This window comes from Argopecten irradians, chromosome 11 (assembly GCF_041381155.1).
Source record: "Argopecten irradians isolate NY chromosome 11, Ai_NY, whole genome shotgun sequence".
NCBI classification, from domain to species: domain Eukaryota; kingdom Metazoa; phylum Mollusca; class Bivalvia; order Pectinida; family Pectinidae; genus Argopecten; species Argopecten irradians.
In genome coordinates, this window is record NC_091144.1 from 21,673,011 (window position 1) to 21,696,168 (window position 23,158).

A 23,158-nucleotide genomic window follows, 5' to 3' on the forward strand; every position below is an offset into this window, starting at 1 on the left:
AAACGCCATTTTCATCTGTTTCCATTCATCAACTCACAAATATTACCGGATTTTCTCGAAACTTAATAACATGTCTCAGGGCCTTGGCCAAGTTTGATCGGTACTTTCGTAGGAACCTATTTGACGGAGTTATGGGCCTTTGATTAACAAAAGTGGGGGATATAAATTCCAAGAACTTGCTTGTTTTAACTCATCTTATTGTTTCCTCTTGTTTCCCTTAGGTTGTGTATTTCTAGGAGATTATCTACCTTATCTTGAATGCTTCTATTACATTTGATTTTAGTCTTTTATATTCAAGAAACGGTAGACCTAATCTTATCATGCGATCAGGGTATTATAGATTTTTTTAGACAAGGAAAAAATCATGTAGCTCCGTTTTTAACATTTTCTAGGGCTATTTATCGATATAATGTGAAAATATAGACCTGATTCATGCTACATTTACCTTTATTATTTTGTAGACATCGCTGAATAGAACTTTTGTGAATTGTCACTGTTTGAACGTGAGCCCATCTTCTCTCCTTCTGAAAACGTCTAACACATCTTGCTCTGATTTCTTTCCCTCCCGGTAGTCATTGTATTTCCTGCTTAGCGCTCAGCAAACGGGGAGTGGTACGACTGGTTCGCCCGTTGTCAGTATAATGTGACCGGGTGGGGTGTGTGTTACTTGGTGTCTTCGGCAGCATGCTTCAGTGATATAGCACTATAAAAAGGGCAATAGTTCCACTATACAAGAAGACATAACATGAATTTACCGCAGTCTCCCAAAACACGCACCTCGCACAACATACACGCAACACACCACCGCATACATGGGAGGCCGTCCTTACATGACCATAGCTGTTAATAGGACGTTAATTAATCAAACAAACAAACAAACAAACAAAAATCCCTCCGTATTGAATATATTCCAAGTCTTGGCAAATGGAAGCTTATGTTGTCTCGATATTATTTTGGGGCGTTATGGTCTATACACGTCGCCTTCCATCGTCTACATTCAGTTTGGAATTCGTCTCTTGTCACTGACAGTTCATTTTCATATACCTGGAAAGTGCCATCGACTATAATTGGGATCGCTTGGCGTACTTTCTTTGGAATAAAATGCTGAGTCTGGTATATAGATTATGCAGTAAAGAGACGAGTTTCAAGTTCTGCAATGAGATGATCCAAAAACAGTATGTACATGTTTCTTTTACAGTATTCAGATGGACTATCTGCTGGTGCATTTGGTTGTTTTTTTTGCTGCCTACGATTTCTTGGGAAAGATGGCTGAACATCAACAGAATCTGCCAATTCAACAATGAAGTCGAAGGGTTTTTTTAGCCTTGAGTTGAGCATTCGCCCCTGTGAGGAAGGCTCTGGGTACTGTTCCCTGGCCGAGACACACCAAAGTCTATAAAAGTAGTAGTTTCAGCTCCTGCTTGGCGCTCAGCATACAGGGATTGAGACGACTGGTTCGCCCGTTGTCAGTATAATGTAACCGGGTGGAGTGTGTTGCTCGGTATCTTCGGAGGCATGCTTCAGTGATATAGCATGTAATGTGATAGTAGCACAATAAAAAGGGCAACAGTTCCTCTATACAAGTAGACACTACATGAATATACCGCAGTCTCCCAAAACACGCACCTCGCACAACATACACGCAACACACACCATACATGGGAGGCCGTCCTTACATTACCATACCTGTTAATTGGATGTTAATTAATCAAACAAACAAACAAAAAATCGTTCTTCACTATTCTGCGCAAAACAACGCGCGATTCTTCTATCGCTACGAAGAGATCACAGTCCTTCTTTTAAAGATTTCATAGTGGAACCAAGGCTGATAAGGCATGCTCTACAGCTACCAGTGTGACAATGAAGTCAGCTTTAGGATCTTCGTGGGCACGAAATAACTCACCTAAAGCAGCAAGGCAGTTGAAAATGAAGCTTTGAAGGTATATAATGCCTCGTACCGAGACGCCCATCGTGTCTCACAAAATCTTCTTTTTTTGTTCCTCCATATTTGCTTTTGCCACCTCATCATTTTGCAAGGTGCTCTGTGTAGAGCAACATTCTCTTTCCAGAATAGTCAAATGTAAATGCAATTTCTTGTAATGGTGATAGCACATTTCTGACCAACGGTTCTTTTCATGCATGCATAATTGATAGATTCAAATTATATAAGGAAGATGCATGCATAATTGATAGATTCAAATTATGTAAGGAAGGTAGTTTCTGCTACTGCTTAGTGCTCAGCATACCTGGAGTGGGACGACTGGTTTACCAGTTGTCAGTATAATGTGACCAAGTGGTGTGTTACATGGTGTCTTCGGCCATGTTGATATAGCAATAGGGACGTTCCAATAAAATAATCAAACAAACAAACAAAAATCACCTCGCACTTCAAACAAGCTAACACTGTTCTGGTTTCGTCATTACATGACCTGGTTGTCGACGACATAACAAACAAACAAATAAATTAAATTATGTAAGGTAGGTTTGGGTTCTGTTCCCTGGTCGAGACCTGCTTAGTGCTCAGCATACCTGGAGTGGGACGTCTGGTTTGCCAGTTGTAAGTATAATTTGACCAAGTGGAGTGAGTTACTTGGTGTCTTCGGCGGCAAGCTTCAGTGATATAGCACTCTAAAAAGGGCAAAAGTTCCACAACACCAATATACTACAGTCTCCCAAAGCACACACCACGCACTTGATACACACTATAGACACCGCATGCATGAGAGGTCGTCCTTATGACCCCGGCTACAAATAAACAAATAAGACTTTGAATGATTTTCACAGCTTAAAGGTCTGCTTTTCTCTTAGTTTATGGCTCTCGCCTTGCTTTTCCATTACTCTCAAAATGGAACATGCACAACTAGAAACTATAGAAATCTAATGTATGAAATGCGTGAAGGATTCTTTCAGTACCATGTACCACTTGAAAACAATAACAACCTTAGGTTGTTCATATCTAAGGTGAACACCTTTTAGCCATGTTGTTTTCTAATTGGGTCTAAATTAAACATACACAATTTGAGAAAGCACTTTAAGCATTTTTTAAACACCATTTATCAAAGTCTTGTAAGTCTGCCTGTTGCCCATGTTTTCTGATCTGACCAAAATACATGGTATAACAAGGACACAAGGGAACTTTGACACTCAATTATCTGGTAACGCATCCACGACAAGCTATGAAGTTAGCCTTTGTTCATTTTTACAAAATTAAATGCTAGCTTAAATAGCATCGTGATTGAAAGACTTTCTATCAGACTGAACATAGATTACAGCTACTTAAGAGAAGATTCGGTAGGAATGTCCCTTGGCTATTCACCAGCAACAAATGGGGCTTCCATGCAATTAATGAAGCAGGTCAATCAAGGTCAACCAAAGAGCTAAACGATTTAGTCTGGCACGTAACCATTCCTGGTGGTGTTGATGTATTAAATTATCAGGGTTATGTAAGGACAGCCTCCTATTAGTGCACTCTGCTGCGGTGTGTGGATGTCTGTATGCTTTGGGAGGCTGTGGTCTATTCCTGTTGTATTTCCTTATAACAATGAAACTCTTGCTTCTCACTGATGCATACTGCCAAAAACAATGAACAACACACCCAACCTGTTACATACTGACAACGTGGAAATAAACCAGTCGTCTTACTCCTGTAATGCTGAGCGCTAAGCAGCACTACAAATTTTATAGGCTGTGGGGTGTCTCAGCCAAGCAGACCTTTTTTTTCATTTTACTGAATATAGATCTAATGGAGTGTGCCAAAATCCATGCTTTTATTTAACTCATATTCTGACTTAATGAAAACTTTCAAGAGAGATTGTTGTTTTTGTAGCCCACCATCATCAGGTGTGCTAGTCCAATCATCTTTCGTTCGTTGTCTGTCTGTTAACAATTCTTGTTACCGTTATATCACCGAAACTACTAAAAGGTATCTAACACACAGTTCATATATAGGTTTCCCTGTAGTCCTAGTGCATATTACATTTTTGGACCTATTGGTCAACAAGATGGTCAACTGACAGCCATCTTGGATTTTGATAGTTGAACTTTGTTACCGCTATTTCTCAGAAAGCAGTGAAGAAATTCGTCTCAAATTTCATACACTACAACCTCTTGAATCAACGTTTGAATTGAAGGTCAACTGATTTTAACCTTTAGCAAAGGATCATGGGAGTATCCATAATTCTTTGTTATACTGCAGCAAAATTTTCTGTAAGTTTCCTCACTATTCCTGCACAAAGGTTATTAAAGAAATTTTTTTGCACAAAAGCTGCAATATTAAAGTAATATAGCTTCAACAAAATATCAGTGCTGCAATAGTGCCAGAATGGTGTAGCCAACATGCTCAATTGCTGCAGTAACTTGGTGCATACAGATCAGTATATAGCTACTATACTGCAGCAATATTGGCAAACACTCAAGCTTTTTGTAAGGGTATTAAAGGATAACAAAAAATTTAATAATTATTGAAAGTTATCTTTATTAAAAATAGATTGTAAAATTTAAAGATTTGCATTTAGACAATACGGAAATCAAATCTGAAATTCTGCATGGAAATTGCTCAAAGTGTATAACTGTAATAAAGGGCTAAAGAATATACCCTGCTACCCCTCATTTCAGAACATGCCAATTTTCAGATTAATAAGGATGCGATGTGTGAAATACATGTATTAAGAGTCCATGTATAATGTACTATATGTCATGGACCATCATTCTTTAAAGACGTCTAGTCATGATGTCATAATAGGTTTCATAGGTTATATCACACTAGTGACATATGTTAGAATATTAAATGGCTGAAACCACTGCATATTAGGCGGTTTACGTAAGAAAATACTTTGAGAAGACAAAAAAGAACTTTCGGATAGAAGTATTTCATACCTGTACCATGTCCAATTATTTATTACCAAAATCTGAGTTTCCTATAAAATACTAGTTAAGCTATATATAAAGTTGTCATCTGTGTAGTATATTTGTATAATTCTAAATTATATATTAAATAACGAAAAAAGCAAAAGTTGTTATAAAAAATCAAAATGGATGGACTCATACTCATGGCAAATATAGACTAAAAAATGATATAACAATATGATTATATATATTCAAATGGCACCTTCTTCACAGTTAAATAAAACTGGTGCCTCGTTTTTAACTTTATTGTGGTATTGTGTGATGCAGACAATGATTTTTCAATTTTTTTTTCATAACCTAATGAAATTTGAAAATATTTACAACAATGCTTAAAATTAATTTTTGCGGCTAATTGATAATAAAATTAATGTATCATATTATAATGTCAGGGGTTCATGCCATTCTTATTTTCCTCCATAGACGTATAAAACAAATCAGCCAATCAGAAAGTCAGATTTAGTCAATTTATGACGATTCTTTTTAAAAAGGTAACAAAATAAAGAGTTAGTTTAATATTTTGATCAATATGTACAGCTATGTCTGTAAACAAGTCTAAATATTCCTTTAATTTAAAATAAACTTCATATCAAAATAAAATAACAGAGTTAACAAAAATAAACAAATAGCCTTATTCAACAAGACAGTAGTAAAACAGCTAACAGATCAAAAACAGGTAAGAAAAACTGTCAAAGAGGAAAATAGCTATTCAACAGGACCTGATATAAAAATTGTTAGTCATAGATAACAAATGGATAAATAAAGAGGCAACAAGAAACTTCATTTATAGAACAAAAGTTTAAATGTGTGATGAAGTAGCACCTGGCATAAGTAATTAAACAAAGAATGATTTCTATAATCAACAATCAATAACATATAACTACTACACTGATCACCAAAAAACATATCCCACCATCTATTACATGTACATAATAAATATAAACGGTAAAATAATAATTCTGTAAATGGATTTGCCAAGACATTTCATAAAATACAATATAACATTAAATAATCATTGAACAGTTTAAGCTTTACAATTATACCATACCTTTATAACTAAATGAGGATAGAAGTATGGAATGTAAAATATTCTAAAGAGTAAGGGATTTAGTCATAAGACTTAAGTTATTACGCTAGACACAATTAAATATGCATGTACTATCAGGTGGATTTCCATGGGTTGATGTGATAAAGATACCAAATGATTTTTAAGAGACCTAGCAAACTAACAATTGTAAGTCAGGCTGAAGAAAGTTCTATACAAATATCAAGGTTAATGAACTTAAATGGTTTTTGGATGACAGGAAAAGTTTACACACATTCTTTACATTGAGATAATTGTGTAACATTACAATAATTATATAAAAGTTATTGTGTGTGTTTACCAAACTTTCATAATTGATCATAAAAATCATTACAACACTATTCATTGTACCTGTATTTCACAGTTTTTTTTATATTTACCACGAGAAATTAAAATTTAAACAAAGATTGAGAAATAAAACATGCTGTATAAATCACATCAGAGAGTTTTGGAGTGATTTTTTGTAACTAAGTACCATTATAAAATAATAGTTGGTTGGCTGGATAGCTTCACCTTTTGACCTAATTTTGCACCTTGTGGTGAGGAGGATTTGAGATGTTTGGGCGATGTCCCTTGTGGAGTTTTAAATGGAACAGACTTTGTAGGAGAGTTGACCGGATGTTGAATTGAATTCCTAGTCAGTAGAGTCTCTGTGACATTCTTGACCACTTGTCCAAGTCTCTCAGCTGATACTGACTGGTCCGATAGAACTGACCAGTCTTGAGCATTTAGTCCCTGTGGCATCTGGACAACAAAGAGAACAAGTTAACAGAATATCAAGTTTTAGGATAAAATCATGTAATGATTGTAACATTTGTCAAACTGATGATGCAAGAAAGATAACTGAACCTTTGAATCTATAATACACTGTATGTTCAAACAAATTGAAGTTGTTTTTTTATTTTGACAGAAGTACCAAAGTAAGTATTAAACACTGATGTAGATGTTAGTATTAAATTGCTTTCATGAACTTGTAACAGTATAAATGATCACTTCCTAAAGCTGCCAGCCTTACAGTTGTTATGTTATCTAATTTTGCCAAAACTTTCAATTTTAATAATAATAAAAAAAGCCTCAATTTTAACCCTTCCTTTGTCCCAATTTTCAATTTTTCTTTTCTTGAGGGGGGCAGGGAGATGGGTGATGAGCAGTGGGACTAGTTATATGTAATTACCTGGTGTATCCTGGTGAGTGTCTTAGACAGTACTGGACACAGGACTGGTACTACTGTCCCATCATTCCAAAGGAACTCGCGCACTAACTGCTCCTTAGACATACCGCCTACAACATATACAACATCTTAAAACAATTTTACAATCTTATACAATGTTACTAACACTTTTTTACATCACATTAGAATATTAAACATGTAAAATTGGTTTCCCTTCACATATAGATGTGAAATACTGATGCGGGTCTGTGCTAAAACCATTAATGCTAATATAAAAAGAAAAAAATCATTATTTTATAAAGAACTCACATACATTGTATTTCCTTCAACCACTAGAGGAGACAAACCTATGATATGTACATGTATTAATCATATTGTTTTTTCTTTGTTCAAAGTTTCATGCAAGCAAATTAAAACAAAATTGGTTATGTTAGCTACATTAAACCTAATGTTACATTAGATTTATGTGATGAACAGCTGTGGTTAAGCTATACTAGATTTTAACACAAGTCCGCCATCTCTAGCTTTGAATGGCCCTTGATGTTGATATGATATCAAACAAAAAAGAGCCAAAAAAAAGAGAGATAAAAAATCAGTGCAGTGTTAGGGGAACTATTGCTGTACCTACCATATAGCAGAATACATAGATCACACACTGTAGCCACAGTAGTGTCTCTCTCCTGCTCGCTAGTACCACAGTAAACCATCATAGCACTCTCTTTAGTATGTTTTTGGTTTTCCTGTAAACAAAACAGATAATGTAATACAGTGGAACTTGGTTGATATGAACTTGGATAATTCGACAACCCGGCTTAATACGAAGTACTTTGCTGGTCCCGGCCGAATTCCCTCTTTATCTTTATTTAAAGAACTCGGATAATTCGAATTCAGAAAACTCGAAGAACTCGGATAATACAAAGTAAATTTTGAGTCTGAATGACAAAAATCATACATAAAATGTTCTTATAACTCGAAATGAGATTTTTTGGACAACAAGTTCGCCGAAAATGCTGATTTTCTTTTTCATAAATGTGCTGTAGAACAGCATTTCAAAATATATATCTCGGTTTTATTTTTATAATTTTGCAACTACCATCGGCGATTTTGACATCTCTTTTGTTCACATCATTTTACGACATGGGACTAGTCTAGATATACCAAGTAAAGATATTGTCAGTAGACATGATAACTCAAAGTTTTATCTCGGTCCCTTCGAGTTCGTATTAACCGAGTTTCACTGTATAAATTTTGTTGTGGAATTGCATGTACAGGGTTAAATTTCAATAATCTAATATATCTCCTGACTTGAAACTTTTAAATTCTGATGTTTACATTTTTACATTTTCATATCATTACATGTATTTTGGCTTTTACTCAAAACTCTGTACAGTCAAATCTTGTTAACCATATAGTCATAAGGGCCACCAAAACACTAATTAGGCATAATGTGACAATTAAATCTGAACCAAGATAATACTTTAAATTAAACAAGTTTTTCAAATCATATAAGTTTACCAAATATAATACAATTATTAAATATTTGTTTTGATATCGTATATATAATTTTTATTTATTTCACTCGGTCATGCCTTGCTTAATCACCTGTGTTCCAGGACAAACGTTGAGGACTTTGTACTGTTGGTGGAGATCTCTGACCTGAGATCTATAACCATTCATAGCCCCAGGACTACTACATGTAAATATGGTAACATCCTCCAAGGTTGTCAGGTGGGACAACACAGACCTACCAAGGGAAAACAAGGAAAATATCATTCTGAAATCATAAGAAATAAATTACACACTTTACTGGTCTATTAATCCATTCACCCTTGAAATGTTTGTTTGTTTGTTTGTTTGATTTATTTACGTCCTATTAACAGCTATGGTCATGTAAGGACGGCCTCCCATGTATGCGGTGTGTTGCGTGTCTGTTGTGCGAGGTGAGTGTACTGGGAGACTGCGGTATGTTCGTGTTGTGTCTTCTGGTATAGTGGAACTTTTGCCCTTTTTATAGTGCTATATCACTGAAGCATGCCGCCGAAGACACCAAGCAACACACTCCACCCGGTCACATTATACTGACAACGGGCGAACCAGTCGTCCCACTCCCTGTATGCTGAACGCTAAGCAGGAGCAGAAACTACCACTTTTATAGACTTTGGTGTGTCTCGGCCAGGGGACAGAACCCAGAGCCTTCCTCACAGGGGCAAACGCTCAACTCAAGGCCAAAAGTGAGGCAGTGCCAAGGAAGGCATTAGGAAAGATAAAGTCAGTTAGGAAGAAGAGAAAAGATAAGGTCCTAAATTTAGTCGCCTTTTACGATCATGCAATAGGGGCAGCAGGTACAATTCTAACGCCCTACCTGCAGGATGGAATGCCCCAGGTCATGAAGTAGAAGAGTCCAAATATGTTATCAGGGGTGAATGTGTTTAGCAGTGGGTAGGTTTAGATAGACATATTGATATCACACCGAGAAGAGAAGGATAAATAAAATGTGTGATGCTATTTAAAATAATCTTACTTTAATCATATCACATTGTATATTATTAATCATATCATCAATATTGATACAAAATGTCCTGATAACTTTAAATGGTATTAAGTATTAAAATGTAATCTTAACATCCAAAATTTTAATTGTTTCGATTGCATATTCAGTCTTATAGCTGTATTACCCACCTATACACCTGTAAGGATACAGGACCTGACAATATTACCCACCTATACACCTGTAAGGATACAGGACCTGACAAATCTCCCAACATCACACAGACAGAAAACTGGGTCAGGATATGGCCTCTCAACATGTGTACCTGTGTTAACATCAAAGTAAAGCTCCTGTGTATAATATACATGTAGATATCTACAGAATGTCTTTACCTGTACCTATAGGATGATGTTAGCCTGTAATCTTTTGGCTGTTATAACACCTTTATATTATTAATAAGGAGAGGATGTGTATAGGCATGTTGCCTGATGCCCAATTCCGATTGTCTTTACATCAGTAAAAATGATATTATCAAGAATGATTTTGTACCAAAGAACAAATAACTGAACTCTCAATGAAGAGGGCTAAATACTCCAAAATTATTACATTTCAGAATACTTTGCGGCAATTACTGAAATTATGATAATAATTGACTTTATTTTCATTCAATTGCACATTGAGTCAAAGACTCTTCTCACATGTGGTCGAACATATAAAATGTACAGTATTTACAGCATAAATTTTGATATTACAAAATGAAAAAAGCTTATTTAAGCTAAGTAGCTTTAAAAACTTGTGTCTATAAATCAATGTACCCTTTGAGATGCCCGAGTATCCAGACTCCTGCTGGTCTGATCATAGTCTCCATCAGGATCCAGGCAAGTTCTTATTCTTCTCAGAATGTCCACTCGGAAGTTCTCACCCTCAATATTCTGCGAAAAACAAATTTTGTTCGTGGTTTTTTTATTTTATTTGAACTCCAGCAATGAGTTAACATAAGTTAAAATACATCAAATACATTCAAATATCCACCTGATCTAAGAAGACAAGATAAATACCACCCATCTATGATTTAATTTTGTATGTGTAATCTATTTCTCTTCAATTATTTGCTATGTTGTCCTAATCACACTTGAAGTCCTGCAAAAGCCTTCAATCTGATGATATTTTGACTGCTCATAAGTTTACTCTTTGTGGAGTGTAATTTCCCTTCAAAAGGCAATGAGTTATGTGCCCTTTCCAAGAAAATACCAAGTCGAATGGTAACTGCATGTGCTTTCTCAGATGAGAAGTCCTCTTAGAAGATTTTACAGATAGAAGAGCTATAAATTAAGTGAATGTAAATTATACTTATTAGTTTAATGTCCCATGAACAGCCAGGGTCATGTAAGTACATGCCAGATTTGTTGGTGGAGGAAAGCCGGAGTACCCAGAGAAAAAACACCTGGCAACTGTCCCCCCATGCGATTCAAACCAGCATCCCAGAGGTGGAGGGCTTGTGGTAATATGTCAGGACATCTTAACCACTCAACCATCCTGTGACACACCAAATTACTTCTGTTTTTATACTTACCAGCCACGGCTCCTTCCCCATCAGCATGTTTACCCACAAGGGAAACTCTGTAGGTCTATCTAACGCTGTTAAGGCAATCAATCGCTTTCTGTGTTCACAGTAATACACCTGGCAAACAAAATTAGTGATGAATTAAAAGGAAGATAACTCCAACACAACGTACACTGGGAGATACAAGGGAAGATATGTTCCATATTAAGTATAATGAGAAGACATTTATAAATACTTATATCTCGTATAAGGTAACACGGCCATGGGATTATTATCCCTATTATCCCTACCCTGCTTATCTGTGCTCCATGCATTCACACCATAAAAACCACCTGTCCTATTTCCAGATGCACTTGCTCCTCCCACCCTCCTCCATGTAACAGTACAGTTCAAGAAGTTATTTCCATTATACACTTGTTGCCCTAGTTGTTAAGAGTAGTATTACAGTAAAAACTGTAATACGCTGTATAGACCACCTCTGTGTAATGACCATCTTTATAAACATCATCTTCTTGCTGCCCTAATTAGCCAATTTTAACAATATTTGACCTGCGTATAGGGTTAAAAAAGATCATTTTTCTTTTCTTTGTTGCTGGGGTGGTTTTGGTGGACAGATATGACTTTTAATGATACCAACCTGCTGCTGACATGTGCGAGACTTGCCAAACTCCTCTGACAACACAGCTAGTATAACCCCAGCATCGTCTGCTTTCTCCTGGAATACTGCAATGTTGTTTTTTTCCTCCTCACACAAACTTGTTTGGCTGGACTGGGAGAATCTCACTAGGTAAAAACGGGATATAACTCTATTACATAGTTTACCACAAAAGAAGGGGACGTAACTCCTCTATCATTATTTGACACTTGAGAATGATTATCAGGATTGGTGTTAATCAATAGTAAATCAAGCATTCTTCTGGCACTTGAAATACCTTAAAATACTTATAAGTTTCAAGCGTTAAAACCTAAATGCAGCTAGCAGCAGAATTAACAACAGATTCCATAAACAGTAAATATTAAGATATTACAATATCCAGGATTTTCTATCATCGATGGTCTATTAAGAATATACTCAGATTTTTGTGTTATATCTCTGTAACATAAAAGTTATATTCATGTTAATCCTTATAATTCAATATTTTTACTTGTAACTCCACATTTATTGATGTACTCTTTTCTGTTTGAATTAATATGATGTTGTATAAGCCAATCCAATGCGACGTTATAAACAGCGACGTCATTTTTCACTTATGTTGTTTGAAGTCAATGAAAAATGCTTACTACAAGCAAGATGAATTGGATGTATGTAACAAAAATAACTAGTACTGTTACCTGTGGGACTGGAAGGTAAGGAATCTGGGTAAGTAATATCAAGTTGTGTGGACAGCCAGACTTCAAATCCCTCCTCTTGTAGCCAACTCTGTAGTTCAATACCCTAATGAGTGAACAACACATTTTATCAGTAACAATTCCTTCCTCTGTAGTCAAGTTCAATCTATGCAATCCTACAGAATATCAATCAAAATACATAATCCCTTTCTCAAGATAACCTGTTAAAGGCCCAATGCATTTCCAAATCATCTTTTAGTTTTTAAAATGGGAATATAAAATGAGATTGATGATTTTGTGGAGCCGGAAAAGTTGTTAGTTTTACAGGTTATACTACACTTATCATTATTTGATATAATGTTTCCCGCACCAGACGGCAAAACAGCGACATGAATCTAAATTGTTAACATCATTTATGCAGGGAATCTTTCATTTGTTTGATGTTGTAACCTCATCTAAGAGAATCAATATAATTTTTTTCAAAAAAACTTTTAATTTTGGTTTCTTAAAGGTTAAGTTGGCCTTAAAATTAAAGAAATTCAAATCATGTGAAATACATTTCTCTTAGAAAGGAATTTCGACAAAGGCTTTCACAGTTTTCCTTAAGAAGTACATGACTTTTGTTTACCTTTTCCTGCTGCTGAGGATGGACACAAACCACAATCAAGGGGAGACCATCCCGGTTAGACGTCACGGCTTGAGGGTTGGAACAACTCACCATGGCACAGCTTTTTACAATAGTTTTCTGAAATCAAATATGAAGGGTATGTCTATTTCAATCATTTTTTTACTACTGTTTATTTAAAGAAGACAAAACACAAGGTAATGTTAAAAATGTGTGTCATATGTATATATAGTTGATTGATAGAACAGGACTTACTCTCTTAACAAGGGAGGGAACTCTAGCTGAATTCCAGCCTTGATTAACACGATCAGCAACCTTGGAAGCCACATCAGATATGTACTTCCTGTCCCACACATGGTAATCGTGTACCATTTCCCCAAGGCCCCCGGCTAACTCTGGCAATCAAAATAATACATTTGTAAGAATTCATCTTGATTTTTATTCACAATCAAGGTTGTTTGAGGATGTGCTTTGTTTTGGAGGCTGAGGAAAGCTATAATCAATATTGGTTGAAAAAAAACAATAACCTATAATATGACCGAAAGCAAGGCCTTAAAGGGTGCAGAAAGATGTTTCAGTAGGCCGACCATTAATTGTGCAATATTAAAAAAAGCAATTTATGAAAAAAACGGAGCCAAATTTTCTGTTTATTTTTTATTCATATATTCACACTCTATTCTTGTCCTCAAACCCCCATTTGAGAAGGAAACCCCAATTAGTGAAGGAAGAAATTTTATTTCCGTAATAGATATTATTGGTTAGCCGATTATATTGGAAGGCAGTCTAAATCACTCGAAAACTTTCAAATAAAGAGCAATAGCACTGAGCTTCTGCCGGATTAAGATTACGTTTGTCAGATCATACAAGCGTTTGAACCACTCAATGATATAATGAGCATATCCATGGTGATTACCCATGATTCCCCTTCCCATGTGCATAAAAGAAAATGTCTGCCACAAACTGAAGCTGTTAGTATGTAGGACTGGATTTTGAATATTGGGTTCTTTCTTATATTTTCACGTATGTGTACCTTAGAAGTGCTTCGCATGGCCTTCATGGCCTTCGGGCATGAAGGGCTGAGCTCTAATAACAAATATTAAGGAAATGCCTCGTAACAATTTTTACTTATAATCCAAGATTAGAGATCCAAACAGTGGACAGGATATCCTAACTTCATTGCGAACACAGTCTGTAAAAAATTCTCATTCAAATGTAATCTTATAAATTTGGAATATCATGATGGACTGAACTGTAAAAACTCATTGAAACATGAACATATTCTTAAAGTGAAAGAAATTTCTCGTAGATGTAATCTAAATTACCCTAGGAAGATTCCTACATAATGATTTAAGCCTAGTCTTTAACCAAATTAAGAATCCTGCCTCTCTGGTTGAGATTCCACTATATACCCTCTAAGGGAGTGAAACAGTTTAGATTCCCTTGAGAAATCTGTCTAACCTGTTTGGATCTGACTGGGAGTTTTCCAGGCAATGTACTGTGTAGTAGCGAACTGGATAGCTAAACAGCGAGGAGGCCATTCTTCAAGGAAGTTCACAGGTAAGATAAATTTCCCTAATACATCAGCAAGCTTTACCTGCGATGAATGAAATTGCATTAAACTTTGAATTAATCTGACATGTATTTTTATTGTAAACTAACTTTGTTTGTGATAAAAAGTCCAAGGTCCTCAGAAATAGCAAAATTAATCACCATAAAAATGTTTCAAACTCGGATACAGCAAAACTATAATAAGTCTAAATCTTAAATTAAATTGTATGTCATGAAAAATCATTACACATGTAAACACAAAATGAAGTTCTTTGCTACATGTATAAATGGACTGCTATATCTTTTCTTAAACCAATAAATTTGTAAACAATCAGAACTTGAAATTGTAAATTTTATCCCAAAAACAATTTAGTTTTCAGAAAATTTATGATTTTGTGCGTATTTTATATCTGATTGTAAATTAAGAGAAATACTGTACCTCTCTGTTTGTCCACTGTGTTTCTCCATAGATGGGTGTCACCAGTGGAACAAATATCTCACAGTTACTCACAGCGTAATTTAAGGAATCCTGCCAGTCTACACCAGATTTTATTTCATCAACATCCTAAAATAAATACAAATAGATTATTATCTCTCCAAAGAAGGTAAGGTAGGTCTGTCTTGGCTAGGACAAATAACGCACCCAGTAGACATTCAATCCAAGGAGAGAATTTCACCATACATACGCTAAAGCCTAAGGTAGATATAGCTAGATCACTTAAGACATCATAAAAGGCATATAACTCACCAAATAGACACTGCAGCTATACACAAGGGTAGATAACTCACCAAATAGACACTGCAGCCAAGAGCAGATAATTGGTTCTTCAATTCCACGGCATGTTGTGCTGCCTCTGCCCGAACATAGCTTATCAGAATCTGTTTTGGCTTGAGTGTCCCCGCCTGGGGAGATTCTAAACACCTCGAACTGTCCTTTACGGATTGAAACGATAATGGAGGAGATCTGTAAAACAATACACAAACAAGGTCATATATAAATATACATGCATCATGCTTAATTAGATAGAAAATAATGTCTTTACAATTAAATATCTATTAGTTATATCTAATTGTATCAATGAAAATTGGTTATAAAATAAAAAGTCTGTTTGTTATTAATTTGATCTATTACTAAGTTTACACATGTATATCCATTTCACTTTTTGTGAACATGAACATTGCTTATACATAATCAATCATGGGGGTGGAGGCTCAACGTCCTATGATGTTGAAATCTTTGACATTCTCGATAGAACCAGTCATGGATCCAGGCGAATACAGAGGCCTCACTAAGAATACAGGTATAAATTGTAAAGGAGTGAGTCCAACAAGACGCTTTTCTTCAAAAAGCTGATGATTTAGATGATTAAATCATCAGCTTTTTGAACAGTATCGTTGTGTTGGATTCACTCCTTTACGATTTATTGCTTATACATATGTACATATATATAATTTCCTTTTACTTTAGTGTTATCTATATCGATTTTCCATTGTGTTTTCCTCATTACTTACAAATTGTAGTCAATTTATGTAACTCTTCAATTTTGAGGAATAAAGAAATGAATGAATTAATAAGTTAATAAAACAAAACTATTCATTTATACAATATCTTACCCCATTAGTCTCATTCGTTTACATGGAGGTTCACACTCCGGTGTGGTCAATCCTGACCTCAGATCTAAATTAGTCGTCATGGTGATGGAAACTCGAAGACAGTTACCAAGGAGAACATCGAAAACGGACAACCTAGACTCTTGGTCACCAGACACTGGCCAATCATTTGGGTCCAGGAACACAAAACCATTCTCATCTCCGAAACTTTTCCCTTTAGGAAACAACTACAATAACACGGAGACAGTAATTATATTATACAATGACACATATTATATGTGTGTAGTTTAATTTATTATAAGACATGCATTTGAAAGTTGTTAGCTTGGACTTACATGTACAAATGTATAACTTGAACACAGTATAATGTCAAGGTTTCACTGTATATGTCCCAATCATCCACACAAACTGTACAAGTTGTTACATGTATCACATACTTTTCAGGTTTTGTTTTTTTTTCATGATTTTATATCTTTCATTTCTCCTCTTTTGATAACTCTTTTAAATAATCCAGATTTACAGATACAGGCCTTGGACTGACACATGACTTAAACCTCAGAAGAGTACATGCTCAATTAAAAAGGAAGAGGAGCAGACAAGCATAATAACAACATACTTTATGACATGAAATTTTCGTAGTGTAGGAACTTAATTTTTTCATGATTACCTATCTACCACAGATCAAAGAGCAACAAAATTGGCTTGATACATTATTAAAAGAAAAGAGACATCTTAAGCTTCTATTCATGAATATTTCTAGACTACACACGTACAATGTACCTATGAAATAATTTGAAAGTTCCAAACGATGGAAACAATAAATATTTCATCTTCTAAAGTATAATGGTTGTATACCCATCAATAATGTGTCAAGTTACTTTTCTTTACATTCAGATAGATGGATATTTTGGATTGGTGATATACTGAAGCCAGTTGCTATCTTGATATGAGATACATACTGTATACTAGATGACAAGAGCATGGGAATGCGTATGTTTACCAGTAGGATATACCTAGTAATCAATTTATTATATTCCACTTTTTAGTTATGCCATACCTGCTTCTGAATAACATCTCTGACCGATGCTAAAGTGTTTGTATAGTCAACAAACACAAAACCCAAGGCTTCCCCATATTTAGATTTGATTCCAACTTTTGGTTTATCTGCATGCAAGCACAAATTAAATAACATAATCATTAATAAGGAACATTAAAATTCACAAATAATCTGACATATCTGTAGCCAAAATTATACAACATGTAAAATGTAATAATATAATAATATATGTAGGCAAACCACTATCATCATAAGTGCAAATTAACCTTATATTGACTACAGACTACATGTAATAGTGTATACATTAATTATCTTACCGTGACTGGGCTGTATATAGATCATTCCATCTTCTGATATGATACTTTTAACAATGATAGAGTTTTCCAAAGTCTGGCTTATCGACCAACTTGTGAAAAGTAAAACAAATGAACATTAATAGTTACTGCTTATATACCTAGGTAATAACTTAAACATGTTCACTTAAAAATCATAATACTATTTGTAATAATATGGTTAAAATAAAACATTGGAAATAATCATTCTATGTAATCTTTCAATAGTGTTTCCCACAGCTGTGACTGTTATATAGCGCTGTGTCATGTCATGTGCATGCCCTCTTTACCTAGGAGATTGGCAACATACCTAGGCCAGCTGTTGCCTCCTTTTCATGAGGCTGTGTGAAGTAATACAGTACATTATCAACAAAATAATTCCATTTACTACTAATTCCACAAATAATGATCAATTTAATTTACAAAAGAGTTACCAATCTCTATAGCTTTACTTACGAAACAACTAGTATTTCCTTTGAGTAGACTACATGCATGTACCTTAGTATAATTGTCTAGTCTTTTTTTTTTTAAAAGTTTAACAGCCCATGGACAGCAAGGGTCATTTAGGGCTGGACCAAACTTAAAATTAAAAAATAACAAAGAGATAAGTTTTAAAACGTATTTAGGTAAAATGTAGGCTGTTTCCTAAAACAGAATAATGTACCTAAATAGGGCCACCTAGTGGTGAATATGCCTTCACTTGAACATGTATACATAATAATGTACCTCAGCCTTTATATTGCCACTAACAGTTTCATTCTTACCCTTGTTTGGTGCAGAAGGTAAAGCAGCTTGGTAGGAAATCAAGGTGGTCAATTAACAGTGGCCGGAGGCGGTCAAGACAGCTGTTTTTGATGGTCTTATTCAACAATGTAACGCCAAGATGTGTGGATTGTCTCCCCTGATCAATCCCATTGATCATGCTAACCCCAATCATGGTTTTGTGGTCATTTCCAGTAGTGGTCATGGTGATCTCATCTAAAAATATATGCATACATATGTAATGGTTAGTGTTATTGCCCACTAACATATTTGTATTACATGTACTAACTATATATAGCTATCACACCAATATGTTTGCATTTTGATCTAACAGTTATTTCCCTTCATCATCAACATTTAACTGGATTCATACGTATATATTGAGACACCAATAATGCAAACAACATTTATTTTGAACCATATACAGGTACTGTACATACAGTACATAACTATATATACATTTGTATATAGGAAGGCATAGCTACTTACCACTGTATATATCTGTAGAACCAAACAGTTCTTGTGTATCATTATCTGTTTCTCTGTCATGATCAACATCCTCATTCATTTTTTTTCCTGTTAAATGTAATCCATGAGGCTTCTTGTATTTATTTCATCATGTATTATAATTTACAAAAACTCAAGTAACAATCACAATTATGTCACATTAATTTTTGGTTGTGGTCAAAATACTCAGTAATCTATATCATCATCAGAAACATGTATATACAAATGTAACAGGAGGGGATAGAAAATGCAGGGGCCAGATTGGGTTTTGAACCTGGGACCTTAGATTTTGAATATTAGCCAAATGCTCTAATTTTAACTGGTCACCAAATTAAATGCAATGATTAACCCAGTCCAATTCCGCAACACTTCTCCCTCCTTTTTCAAAGCTTTGCCCTCAAAGACATACAACACCGGCTACTTATACTGTATGCATGTACCACCACCATGGGTATTTTAGTAAGTTGGACGCCAATTTTGTAACAGCACAGAGACAATTAGCAGCCGGACCGGGATACAAACCTGGGACCTCCCCACACTTGTCAAATGCTCTACCGCTGAGCTACTTAGTCACCGATGGTCGACCGGGCCAGTCCAATTCCGCACCACATACACGTAGGTACATGACCTTTCAGACCCCATGTCTGAATATTAGACGTCAATATTGAGAAACTGACACAATATAATGATCAAAAGTGTCTCGTCGTGCTATACCTCTTACAATGTTTGTAGTTTTTACATGTTTAAATGCCTCATTAATACTTCATTATTTTTTTGTAAGCATTTACATATACACTTAAAGGCCCACTACCTTTCCGAAACGGCTTTTAATCTCTAGAATGGGAATGTAAAACAAGATCGATAATTTTGTAGAGTCTGAAAAATTATTAACTTACCGTTAATACTACATTTATCTTCACCTTCTGAACGAATTGTTTAAAATAAATAAAATGTTTATTTTCATAACGCGGGTCATATTATGTTTCCCGCCGTCGTCCTAATTACCGCGCGGTAGTTGACTATCACTGCGCCAGACGGCAAAACAGCGTATTGACTCTCCACTGTTTTCATATGTTACGCAGGAAATCTTGCATATGTTTGGTGTCGTAACCTTATTTTAGGTCATTGGTATGCCTTTTCTGATGTTATTAATGTTTTTTAAGAAACCTTTATATTTTGCTCCGGAAAGGTTATGGGCCTTTAAGCTTGATCAACCATGTTTTCCTCTTTATAAGATCGGAGAAAACTACTCATTTGCACTCATATCATGCAATCGGACTAGATCTATTCGTACATACAATACATGTACTCAAACTTGCAGAATCATAGACAGAAAGTCAAAGATATTCCGGCCGAGATGACAAAGTGCACAGAGTTGTCAGATAACCTGACACCAATTTCGACAACATGCGCATACAAAATATCACAATCCCTACACTAAAAAGATATTTTTATCTTTTGATAACTCATTATGTAGACCCATCTGGGGGAAGATGCGACGGAATTCGTCCACATACAGACTTATTTTGATACAAAAATCAGTTTAGCTTTAGGGAAATAAACAGTGACGAATACTTATGTGCGAAGTTAAAATTTTCTGATGATCTTACAGAAGTGAGTACAGTTTAAAAAAACACACATGTGAATCGAAAGAAATTTGGTAGGAAAAAGTTTTACCTCTCCTAAACTATCCAGTGCGCGCAAAATTGAAGTTTTTTTCTTAATCACTGTAATTTGGACGCTTCATACTTATGCTAGTGGAGTTCGTATAAACAAAACAGAGAGATGACGTTGATCTCATGATTGGTGATGCTACTGTCCGGATTAGGCAGCACCGAACATGATCATGATGGTATCATTCGTTGGTTTCCTTTCGTCAGAAACATAAATTAGACATTATATGTACATGTTTCTGCTTTGGTTTATTTTTATGTATGACAGATTTTATTTTAATTTTAGTACTTAGAAAGAAATTGAATCAACTTTCATGAAACTTTTCTAAATTATCTATCCCAAGCTTCACAACTCTAACGTTTTGTCTTACAAATTGATTAAAGTTTGTCAAACTTCAACTTACTTCTCTTGAAATATTTTTTACGATTTTGATCCATATAATTTCTCCATTTAAAGTTAACACCAAGGGTAACTCTTTGATTCCGATGACTTTCAACGCATATATATTTTACATGCACTATAACATTAAACTTTAAATTAATAACATTGAGTGAGGTGAACCTATATGATTTTTAAACGGTAAAGTATATTTGTTTGTCTTAACAAACTTCCATAGAAACAATTCTAAAATCACATATTATATAAAGATACTGCCCCCATTCTCATAAAGCCGTGCAAACACAGAAGGTAACGATTCTGCCCTCTGGCCATCTATCGAATACGATGGTCACCTTAACTTGAGGCACCTGTATAGCTGGATACTGTGGCTTACCTGTATGTTTGACAAGTTATAATTATTGGACCATGACGCAATATACGATCAAGATAACTTGCGGGGTTGGGATCATAAACTCATTGTGTGTACCGGTAATTAAGAATCAAAACAAGCTGAATATTGGGTACTTGTAGGTGGACTAGCCACCAATTAGTGGAGGACGTCATATACAACTTTGAAGTGGATTTAATTCTGCATGATCTTTTAAAGACGTTCAGTTTTTAATAAAGAATATGTAATTAAGCTATTTTTACGTACAATACTTTTAGAACTTAAAATAACAAGAAAAATATTATAAAAGTGTATATATTTTAATGAAAGACGATCTACAAGGTTATCGCTAGACAACTGATTGATAGGCACCAAATCTTTTTGTTTAAAAGCTATGTATTACCCGGTATATGATTGTATTACTGATAGCTTATTATAAAAGAAAAAGTGTCTCAAAAGCACAATTCAAAGTTGTTTTTGACTTGTGAAAATGCTTGATGTAAATGATATATATATATATATATTTAATGCAATTTACCCATAAAACATTTACTTTTGAAAACGTAATATAGACAATTTAAGATAAGAAATGGAAACTACTCATATAAAATTAAATAGACATATACTTAATGAATATAAATCAATCTTTATTACTTTTGCAGTGAAAAGGTTTTATTCATGTATACTAAAAAATATTGTATTATATAGTTATATATACTGTACATTAAATTGTAGATGTTGTAATTAAAAAAAAACACTTAAAAATTATAATTATGTATCATTTCAAATTGAAGAACTTATTCTTCCCCGATCCCTAACTGTAACACATCACCTTGTCTGTCTAGGTCTCAAAGTACCTGGACACGATGTCCACCTGTAATGGACACCGTGTTCACACGTAGTGCACTCCGTGTCTACCTGTAGTCTAAATCTTGTGCACTCCGTGTCTACCTGTAGTCTAAATCTTGTGCACTCCGTGTCTACCTGTAGTTTAAACCTCGTGCACTCCGTGTCTACCTGTAGTCTAAACGTAGTGCACTCCGTGTGCACAAGGCAAGGGTGTAACCTTTAGTCTACTACCAACTGTATCCTGGAATGATATTTGGAAGATGGAAGGTCACAGACTTAGCTTCTGGCTGAAGTCAACCTACGATTTACTGCCAAGCCCAACCAACCTATATTCACCTGGGGAATCAAGGACAACGCCGAGTGTGTACTTTGCAGGAAACCAGCTAACCTGGCACATGTCCTCACATCATGCCAGGTGGCACTTTCAGATGGAAGATGTACAGGAGGTAGCAGTAAGTCTAGACCGTGCAAGGAGGAAAAAGCGGACGATATCAAAAGGGCCAAAGTTTGTCACATTTATGAAGTCTGGAACCCGGACTACAGGAAGCGTATACGTAATGGCTGGTGGGATACTCGCAACAGCAAGAGACTGGGAAATGAGGGCAGACATCCAGCAGAGGATGGGTTCCCGTGGCTTCAACATCACTCCGCCCCGATGTTGTGTAACAATGTATGGTCCCGCAGCTCTAAACAAGTAGTCATGGTGGAACTAACAGTACCATGGTAAGACAGGATGGAGGAGGCCAACGAACGGAAGCAGCAGAAATACTAGCAGCTGGTGGGAAAATGCCAACATCGAGGATGGAAGACATGGTGCTTACCGATAGAGGTCGGATACAGGGGTTTCTCCGGCCAATCATTATGTAGAGCCCTACGCCTATTACAGGAG

The 23,158-nt window shown here is 35.4% G+C and overlaps 1 protein-coding gene across 1 annotated transcript; it reads right to left on the minus strand.

Moving 5' to 3' along the window:
• Positions 1-4,455: 4,455 nt before the first annotated feature.
• LOC138334998 (uncharacterized) lies at positions 4,456-20,725 on the minus strand. The gene is made up of 20 exons (XM_069283891.1): positions 20,658-20,725; positions 18,963-19,049; positions 18,476-18,689; positions 17,697-17,785; positions 17,380-17,486; positions 16,326-16,549; positions 15,501-15,675; positions 15,151-15,276; positions 14,622-14,757; positions 13,419-13,558; positions 13,167-13,283; positions 12,542-12,644; positions 11,847-11,992; positions 11,219-11,326; positions 10,461-10,577; positions 9,879-9,970; positions 8,760-8,901; positions 7,786-7,897; positions 7,161-7,267; positions 4,456-6,730 (listed from the first exon to the last, which is right to left on the minus strand). The coding sequence occupies exons 2-20, from the start codon at positions 19,039-19,041 to the stop codon at positions 6,464-6,466; spliced, it is 2,601 nt and encodes an 866-aa protein (XP_069139992.1). The 5' UTR covers positions 19,042-19,049; positions 20,658-20,725; the 3' UTR covers positions 4,456-6,463.
• Positions 20,726-23,158: the final 2,433 nt, after the last annotated feature.